The 10,073-nt window shown below is 41.9% G+C and overlaps 1 protein-coding gene across 1 annotated transcript in view; it reads right to left on the reverse strand.

The window, feature by feature from the left end:
* Positions 1–1,271: 1,271 nt before the first annotated feature.
* Positions 1,272–10,073, reverse strand: part of LOC106749934 (putative lysozyme-like protein) — a 107,485-nt gene continuing 98,683 nt past the window's right edge. Inside the window, exons 6-7 of the mRNA XM_014629908.1 lie at positions 2,056–2,129; positions 1,272–1,302 (exon numbers count right to left, since the gene is read on the reverse strand). Coding sequence (XP_014485394.1) covers positions 1,297–1,302; positions 2,056–2,129 — 80 coding nt within the window. The 3' untranslated portion in view covers positions 1,272–1,296. The remainder of the gene's footprint in view (positions 1,303–2,055; positions 2,130–10,073) is intronic.

A 10,073-nucleotide genomic window follows, 5' to 3' on the forward strand; every position in this document is an offset into this window, starting at 1 on the left:
TTTGCAGCCGTAAAATGGGAGAAATACGATAAAAGCCAAGTACGGATCGCGGATGTTGGTTACGCACACCGAGGAAAAAGTGACCCGAGTCTAAATGTTAACGCTCTTGAGAGAGTTGTTGAATAAAATGGGGTTTTTATTAAGAATTCGTTGAAACTTATATAAAGATTTTAATATAATTATTATTAGCGCAGTTATAAGTAGATTGACCATTAGGGAGTTGAGATATTCGCAATTGAAGATACTTTCTGAAAACGTCTGAAAATTTCTGCGACATTAATGATTAATTTAGAGACTACTTAATGAAACTATTTGAAACAACGAACATTTTACCGAAATGATCAATGAATTACTATTGTTCATCGTAATTTTATCGTGAATAATTGTCATTTGGAAACTGACGATTATTTTACATCTCTAGTTGTGTTTGAGAAAAATCTTGCTCGGTCTTTAAGCAAAATTTTATCGATTATACCACTTCTCTTTTCTCGGTATATACTTTTTGTTTTATAATTACTATGCACAGGTGTAACTTTTTTTTTCACACGAATAGCGAATACGTGTTAAAACGCGAGCGGAAAATGCCGACCCTCTTTTTAGGTCATCCTCAGCCGAAGTTAAATCAATTGAATTTAATTCCAAGATAAAAACGTATCGAACGCCACTGAATTGAATAACATGGTGAGATATGAATCTTCGCTGAATCGGCTGTGCATTGCGTTTCACGCGGTGCCGCGTAAATCGCGAGATTTACGCGTATACAGCCTTCACATGCATGCTGCGCGCGGCGTTTCTTCAGCCGTTTGAATCCGGCAATGCACGGCGCGTTAGAATTAGGTGTTAATTTCACTGCTAATTTCCAGCCGCTTTATTTAATTACATATTTAGTTTGCTAATTACCGCCGACCGCGGTATACGGGGTACGTGATTAAGCGGTTACTATATAATTCAGCCGCATTCTGCGAATGCTATTACGACTCTCGTTGTAAAATATCCCGTTGTACAGTATTATCGGGGGAAAAGACCGCTTTCTCTCGGCTTTCCAAATAACGAGGGAGAAGGAGGGAGGAAACTCGAAATACGTACGCACATGTTATAAATATTGATAAGAAGGACGTGCTTTTATACAAACGGTGTGAATTTATCGGAGGGCTTGTAGGAACGCAAAATAAGTTCAATTTCAACTCTAACGATTAATAATTTATTCCCACTGTGATCACGATAGTATATGAAATGTTCATTTTCGCTGTTTCAGCGTCAAAATAGAATGTTCAAGATGGTTCAGGGTCACCAAAATCAGATCTGCAAAATTGAAGATTCAAGAGAGAAGTTAATGAGATGTTTCTATTAGGTTTCCTCCACAAGCCATCTATGTAGGCGTAAATTCTCCTTAAGGACTTCGTCGGTCGCAATATCTGTGAGTTATGCTCTCTAACTTCGAAATAGCGTCGCGATCAAACAGCGAGCATCACGCTCTCTTCTATGTTTCCTCTTCTCTTAACTTCTTCTATCTTTGAATATTGTCACAGCTTCGATCCGGGATTGCCATTTGTATCTTATAGACACGCCGCGACCGTTTCACGCAAGTTTCCTAATGTATTCTTCTTCAATCAGTTTTGCTTTAACCGATCGAACTAATTTTTTTTATTTTTGAACGTTCCCCTACCATCAGAATTTCGAGCCGGGCCGATAAGAAATTCCCCGGGAGGGAAGAATTGAGGAACACCCGAAAGCCTCGAATGAAATGATTCGACGAGCTCTCGTGTGTTTCACGAGGTTGTGTGTCGCGACAAAATGTGTCTGGTTGTGTATCGCGCGTATTAATCTGCATCAGATTGACCCGAGGAGTGAAACATATAGAACGTGATATCGCATGCTGATATTTTCCAAGCAATACGCAAACGCGAACGCCGGCGGTGAAAAAAGGCGAGCTGTGCAGGACGACAGGGCTCAAACGCACATTGTGCATTACGAGACCACGAGGCGTGCAAGGTGTCATATGAAACGCGCGAAAATGACGATGGTGATCGTGAGCTTAAAATATAACGCGCTTACCTCAAAGCTGAGAAGCCCGCTGTGATCCTGGTCCAAAGTATTAAAAACGTAATGCGCGTACTGGCTTGTATTGGCTATGCAGAAAAGAGAAACAAATATGTAAATCACAGTTCCACACACTCCCTTTCGCATCTTATTAACATAATATATCGCTTTATTTCAATCAAATTTGCAATTATATACAATCCTCTTGTCTGTGTTATCAGACGCACCTTAATTTCTTACAATTCGTTGATCCCCGAGAATCAGCTTTGTAACACGACTCGTCTATCGATCGAATTATGCCGAGGAATCGTGATTCTATAAAAGGTATTTTTTTAATGATTCCTATCGAGTAAACATAAAATTAGCAGCTTTTCTTCTCTTCCCAAGCCGCGTTCTATTAAAAGTGTGTCTAATAATATTGCCAGGGACGATACATTCGCGCATCGAGTCGACGTGACGACACCCGAAAAGTGTGCTCGTCCCGATGAATGAAATCGCTGAGCTCACATATTGTTTCACGTGTCGATTTGGTGAAAGGCATTTGTCCGTACGCGGATCATCACCGCTGTAATTGACTTGCGTCCGTGCGCTTTTTGCGAACGCAGCTCGTGAATTATATGTCATCTGTGTGTGTGTACGCGAGATAGCCGCGGAATAAATTGGAGCAACTCGAGCGGAGGATTTGCGTTTCGTGAAAAGGATCTTGCTTTAATGATATCAGGCACGATCTAATGAGCGAACTCTTTTTCCGCGAGTTCGATCCCCGTTGAGGTCAAGACACACTCCACTCCGGTATTAATACCGCCACGAAGAAGAAGCGTACCGCTTTAATAGGGCCACTTAAATCAGCCGAAGAGGCGAACACGTCCTGAACGAAAACATCCACAAAGACCTGAGTCGTCGAATCTGTTGTGGACGGCCCATAAAACCGAATGCCCTTCGGCGTGCGTTAATAACTTCCAGTCGAGATAACACGAGCAGCTTTATATCTAAAAGGCAGAATATCCCGTGATTTGTGCGCGGCGCGCGAATGATCGCGCCGACTTTGTACTTCGTACGATGTGCCCTGCTTGCGCCTTTCGTCCTCGAAGGATTTAGTGAGAGGATTGCGAGAGATTGGAGGGAGATCACACATACACACGTATGCAAAACTAACATAGGTAAACCGACATACTAATGTTTCTCGATTGTAAAGTACTGAACTCTGTCGGACAGAACACGGACTTTGTCTATTCGTTTATATTACTTGGAGCTAAAGTGACAATTTCCGCTTGCAAGCACATTCGGTCGTGTTTTTAGCGTCCTTTGACTTTTCATTGTGCTGAAGTTTTTGTTGAGCTATCTTTCATGAAAATGAAGATGACGATGAGCAATTTATTTTGTACACTATTGTCGCGCAAAGTTCCAACTTCAGCTTCCTCTGCTTAAGGCTTCTATTTCCTTGATTAATGACGTCAGAAGCGAGAAAACGTATGTCTTTTCTTAAATATGTTGAAATAGAAGAATATAGAATAAATACTTTGCGATCGATTAGAGTATTTTGCAAAACATTCCGAAAACTTTGTATCTTAATAATCAACGGATAGCCTGAAATTAACGTGACAAAATTATGAGAAAAGCTAGATTGAAAACGAAGATTGAATGTCATGCATCAATTTTACGGTTATTTATTGATTGTTGAAGCGAAAGGAAAGTTTCCGGAGTATTTTACAGATATGTTCAATTAATCACGTGTGTTAATTTACGAACATATCCCTTTGCTTCGATGTATTTCGCGAAGTATTTTGGCTGAGCGTTTCCTCGCTTCAGACGTCGACAAGCAAGACGATCGTAGCGAAGGGCCGCGAGCCTTAAACGAGAATTATAGGTCTCGATTTAACAAAAGGACTCACTAGAAAATTTGCAACAAGCTCCGGTCGTACGTTAAACACGTTGAACTACACCTCTAAAGTACACAGTACACCCTCGAGAATATATCCCGGAAGACGGGAGTATAAAGTGTATTAACTCGTCAAAGTTGGCGGGAATGTCTGCGAACTACTATTACGTGTTCGCGAGAATACGTGCCTCAATTGTGGAGTAATGCGAAATTCGAAAATTAGTTTTCTTTGCCCCCGACAGTGCCCACCAGCGGCGCAACTGACAAAGTATATTAGCGGAAAGTGCCGGCGGGAGTGCTTATACTTCGACGTGTACAAAGAACATTCGGCACATATTACGACAGTCGAGTTTAACTTGTCGCATTTGAAAGTTCGCGTCTCTCACGGATTTTCGTCACACGATATACATTCGTTCCCGCCGTGGTTTTCTTTCGAGGAACACTTCGGAAACTCCATTGAAATTTGTCAAGCTACCTACAATCCGCGGGGAGCCAAGTCGAAATTTCGGTTATGTTAAATCTTGAATTCCACAACATTGTAGAGACTAAAATCGCGAAATCAGTTCAATTTTAATTCTATTGGTGCAATTTACTCCTACCTTTGATCATGGTGACGCCTTAAGTTTCCTGTTTTTGGCGTCACCATAGGTCGTTGTAAATACTCGTGCGAATTTAATAAGCGAAATATCGAAGGCAACTTACAGGTAGCGTTGAAATCAAATCTATAGGATTCAAAGTTTAAGAGAGGAATTAACAAGTGTGGTATCATCAAAGTAAGTTTTTTAACAGTCTATAAGCCATCTAAATAGGCGCGAACTATCCTGCGCGGCGTCGAAGCAGCGTCAGAATTTCGACGCGGAGAACGCGGCTGAAAGTGAAACGGCGGTTTCACCCCAATCGAAATTCGACGCTATTTTGACGTCCTTAAGGATAGTTTGCGCCTACTTTGGTTAGTCTGCAAATAGAAATTTTTCACGATATTGGAACTTATTAACTTCCTCTTTGAATCTTTCATTTCACAGGTTACATTTTAACGCTACCTCGAGTAACTTGATTTTAACGCTGAAACAGCGAAAACGACGGTCTAAGACGATTTATGAGGATCAACGTAGAAATCAATTATATTATTAGAATTGAAGTTGCGTGAATTTCCTTTGCTATCTCAGCTCCTGTTGTGTCGTGGAGTTAAAAGTTTAACATAGAGTCGATATTTCGGGTATTTGGGATACAAATTTGCCTGTTTCACTGAACGTAAAATCGAAATAAAGTCTCTCGCGTGCATTCTTCCGCGGTTGAGGAACCTGGTGAGATTTTCTGTTGCATGCACCGTTAAGGTGGATAAGCCACAGCGCACATACACGCGTATACTCCCCTCCCCTTCTCATACCCCCGTAGTTCAATAGTTCCGCCGGACCGTTCTCGTAGATTGCGAAGCTACTAGCTCCGGGTGAAGGGTCGCGTATTTCACACCCAGCGGTCAGTACATATCTATATATATGTGCAAATCCTGCATGCGCATTGTATGAAGACGTATGTGTGGCCGGGTACAAAATATTGCGCTATCTTTGAGGCGATACAGGGCATACTTCAAATTCGATGGATTTTATCGGGATTTTCTCGCAGGAAAAAAGAAAGGTGAAAAAATATCGAGCACGGCTGCGCTGTCCCAAGAATTGTCAACAATTGCATCTAATCAGGCCTAATGCATTATCTCTTGCGATTCCATCGATCGTTTGTACAAACTGCTGATAAATATGCGAATTCAATTTGATTATGATTTCATATTACTGATAATAACTTATTTGCGATCATGATTATTCTCCTATAGCAAAATCTACTTGGTACACGGGACGAAATACCGTTGTATCGATAGAATTGGCCAATAACGTCATAATTGGAGCAAATCTTTATTCGAATAATATTATCGAAACTAACACTACAGTTATTAAAGCAATGTGTGATATACTAGTTCCAATAATATCGCTATTGAATCAAGGATATTTACTCCAATTATTAGCCGCTGCCGGCCAATTCTATTGATACAATATCATTTTTCTCCGTGAACAGATTAGTTTAGTTTGCGCGGAGCAACGTTCGACTTGACGTTCCTGTTTACATCAATTAATGCGCGTATAAAATGCTGTCGTTTATCAGAAAAAAAAACGTCTCGTGTCCGGAAAAGTGAAAGAGTCCTCGCGTAGTCGGAATATAAATTTTCCAAAATTAAAGGTACATCTTACACAACATAAAATCGATGTCTCGAGTGCATCCCTTCGTGTATATACGGACTAGTCGGCAACTATTTCAAAGTGGGTGCTTACAGGCTCGCAAAGTGGGCGGAACGGGGGTAAGAGGTGAAATGCTTCTCTTCGCTATGAACTAACGAATACGAATCGTTATCTCAACGAGGGAGTGAGATTTATCGCGACGTCGTAATTCAGGCATTCGACTTTTGACTGCCGGGGCAGATCTCCGTAATGTTCCTTTATTGTGCCGGCCTCGTATTCGACATCAGAGGTATAAATTTCACACGTTCAACCGTTCTGCACGTGCGGGTCTCGACCACCCTCCTGGGTTGCCGGAGGGATTTTAGATAGTATAAACATGTCTACCCTTGTGATAAAAGGCACGATCGCTAAAGGAGCCTCTACTGCCCATTCGTTGGCGGTGGCCTCGTGATTTTTTCACTGCGCTCGTGCGACCTGTATTATAGACGTGCAAAATGGATGCAAGCGGCGGGAGGGACCGCCGAAATTTCGGGAGCAAGAATCCGGCGGTCGAGTTGAAGAATGAACAACAATTCACCTACCAATCGTTAAAACATTTTGCGAAACTACACCTGCCCCCATCGTTTCCGCGATTTACCGGTTCCAATAAATCACACTCTTTCCCAACGGAAGTCGGAAATTCGCCTGGGACGACTTTTTGTTACACAACGATTCGTCCCGTCGTTTTACATAATGACACGCTAAGTCCACAACTCGAGGGGAGCGCACGGGATATAGAACGCGGACGTGTGTATGTTAAGCGGCGCCCTCGTTTTTAAAAACGGGCGGAACATAAAAGCCGGCTTATTTACAGTGGCGGACAATTCTACTATGATTTGATTGACAGATATTTTCGAACCGGGGGAGACACGTAGCCTTGCTTACTTTGGATCCGTCGGCTGTTTGTCCGCGGCTCTATTTTGACCTCACCGAAATGACAAACATTTTCCTGTCATCCCTCGAAGCGCAAACCAGGATTCACACTGAACTGTCGCTCCCGTATTTCGAATGAAATAATATATACGCGGGAATTTCGGCAGCGCTGGAATATTCAAATGCGCCTTCGCTATCGGTACCATTGTAATCTCTCTGGCGACATGATATGATCGGGATGTTCGGAAGATCGCGCGCGCGCGATGGAATCGCGAAGGAACCGGAGAGGATTATCTCGATTCCATTTATCCGGGATTAACCCGGGAACGGTCACTTTATTTCTCTTACGTAAACGATCACCTGGGGTCATTCACTTTCCGGGGTCATTCAGATTCCAATTAAAAAGCGCTATTATTAACAAAATATAACATATCATCGATTATTCTATGATTTATTGTTATTTAGAGACATTGTAAATATAGATTTACCCGTAATTCTTTGCAAAAAATGAGAGAAAGACAAAAGAATATTTAGAAATCGGAATAAGCACGTCAACTGTATTAACTCTTTGCACTCGAGGGCTCCGGAGCAGAGCCATTTAAAATTTGTCTTCAAATTCGAGGGCTCCGCTATGGAGACAATGCAAATAACTTTCAGTTCATAACATAAGGACAAAGACAGATCGTAAAAACTATTGTGTATAGGATATTCCGTTCTTGCTATTTGCATTTGAGTTTGAAGAGTTTGAAGACAAATTTTAAATGGCTCCGCTCCGGAGTCCTCGAGTGCAAAGGGTTAAGTGTCTTATTACAGTAGAGCATTTCTAAATAAATGAAGATATCAATTTAAAAAGCGCCGTTTTATTGCTTTTTCCGATGGAATAAGATATTTGAAGGTTCATAAGGAGTAATTATTAAAAAAGATTGAGAATATATTAAATAACATTAACTTTATAAGAATGTAAAGCGAGGCTAAATCGCGGTCATACAAAGTTACTAGTATTGATTCAGGATTGTAAAAAATTACTTATTTTTACATTTCTTCATTGCATTATATAAATATATAACATGACGAATATTTTTAAACAAAATATTGCACATAACACAACAAATATTAAATATTTTTAAACAAATATTTAAACAAATTAAACAATAATTATAAATCTTTAAGAATATAGATATTTGTATATCTAACATTAAATAAAAAGTGTAATTTAAGATATTCACTTCACTTATAATAAATGTTAACGTTAACTATATATGTTAATTATAAACAATAAATACAGGAACAGTCATCTGGGGTCATTTTATATCCCAGTGTGTTTTAACAGGCTCATATTATGAGAATAAGCCGGATCACAGCCTATTTTTGTTCCGCAGGTTAGGTCTGAATATCCAAATGAAAAATACACGTTGGTTCCCAATCAGTAAAAAAAAGTCCACTGCGACGCGAACTTCATTTTCCGATCGCTGAGATATGAAATGAGCCCAGCTGACTATTAAAGCGCGCGGCTTACAAAAGTATCCACGGACCGAAGATTCAAAGCAGCGCGCCCGGTAAGACCGGCGCGCTCTAACTAAAAACTGTAACTTAATGACCCAGCCGCCACTTCGCATCGTCCTTGTTTGCCCGACTTCGCCCTTGTTGTTTGTTCGATCGGTACGCTTAATTAAAAGGCAAGGAGAAACAAGGAAAGAAGAGAAGGTCGAAGGGAAGAGCAAGTGGCGCGGCGGCGAATAAAACCGCAGGACGCCTTCCCCGCGATTTGAAAGAACCGTGGAAACGTCAGTCGGGTTCTTTCTCTTTCGCTCGCGCGAAACAACGTCCTACCGAGCGGACGAAGAATTTATAATTAATCTTCTATCGCCGGCTCTCTCTCTCTCTCTCTCTCGTTGCCCCTGGCGACTCGATAGCCGGCGGATGCTTTGTTCGAATAAATGAGGAAATTACGACGAGTACACGCGGCTCGCGAATACAACGCGAGGCGAAGCGCCGGGGGATTTTTATTGAAAGCTTTCTTGGCCGCCGTTTAATTTCGTACGACACTCGTCGCCGAGATCGCCCGTATAGAATACGTATGATTCACGTGTACTGTGTACGCGCGCGTCTCTCCCTCCCCCCGAAACGCAGGCGCCGTGTGCAATAGTTGTTATGTTTATCTTCAGCATAGTCAATATTATTCAACCGAATAGAGAGTGCGCGATTCCAAGATAGAACTGCACTCGCTGTAAATAGGTAAATATGTATGCCGTTGTGTACAGTTGCGCGAAACTGAATTTCAATTCCGTTATATTCCATTTATATAAAAGCGTCTCTCTCTCTCTCTCTCTCTCTCGTTCTGTCGGCCTCTTATATATCCTCTATTATCTTACAAACGTAACGAAGGCACCGTGCAGCGTCCGCTTGTTTCAAATATATATTACGAGCAGGAGACTTTATCTTTTAACGGCGGCTCCTTTATTAAAATCGGAGACGACTGCGGTCGACAGTGTCGGCGTTTATTCGGTAATTAGTCTCGAAGGAGCGCGCAGTCTCCTTCCAAAGTGTGCGCTCTTATTTCGCACGATTCAGACTACATTTGTAATATCGCAAGAACGTCAAAGCGGCATTCAAACTTCGACTCGGCATAGCGAAATAAGTGCGCGTCGATACACTGTAATTTCGCCGCTGAATCGCGCGGTATCGCGATTTTCAACGCGGAGATCGATATTCCTCCTTTTCCGAAGGCTGCGCACAGTCCGTCTTTCTCTACTGAGCGAACACTTCCGCGCCACGGACGAGTTTAAAATCCTGGCGCATCCGCGTTTTCAATATCTCACACATTCTGGGAGAAGCTTCGGCCGGATAATGCAGCATTTATCTCCCCAAACGGCCGGCAGCAGCATAGACTTCTTTGAAAAAAAAGAAAAAAAAACAATGAGGAGCATACAGGCTGCTGTAGAATCGTAAAATAGCAGTCGGCGAGGATGGACGGATGTCCGCTTGACCGGGTCGTCTATTCGGGGGGGGGGGGG

Source organism: Dinoponera quadriceps, unplaced genomic scaffold (genome assembly GCF_001313825.1).
Source record: "Dinoponera quadriceps isolate SergipeBrazil2010 unplaced genomic scaffold, ASM131382v1 scaffold4550, whole genome shotgun sequence".
NCBI classification, from domain to species: Eukaryota; Metazoa; Arthropoda; class Insecta; order Hymenoptera; family Formicidae; genus Dinoponera; species Dinoponera quadriceps.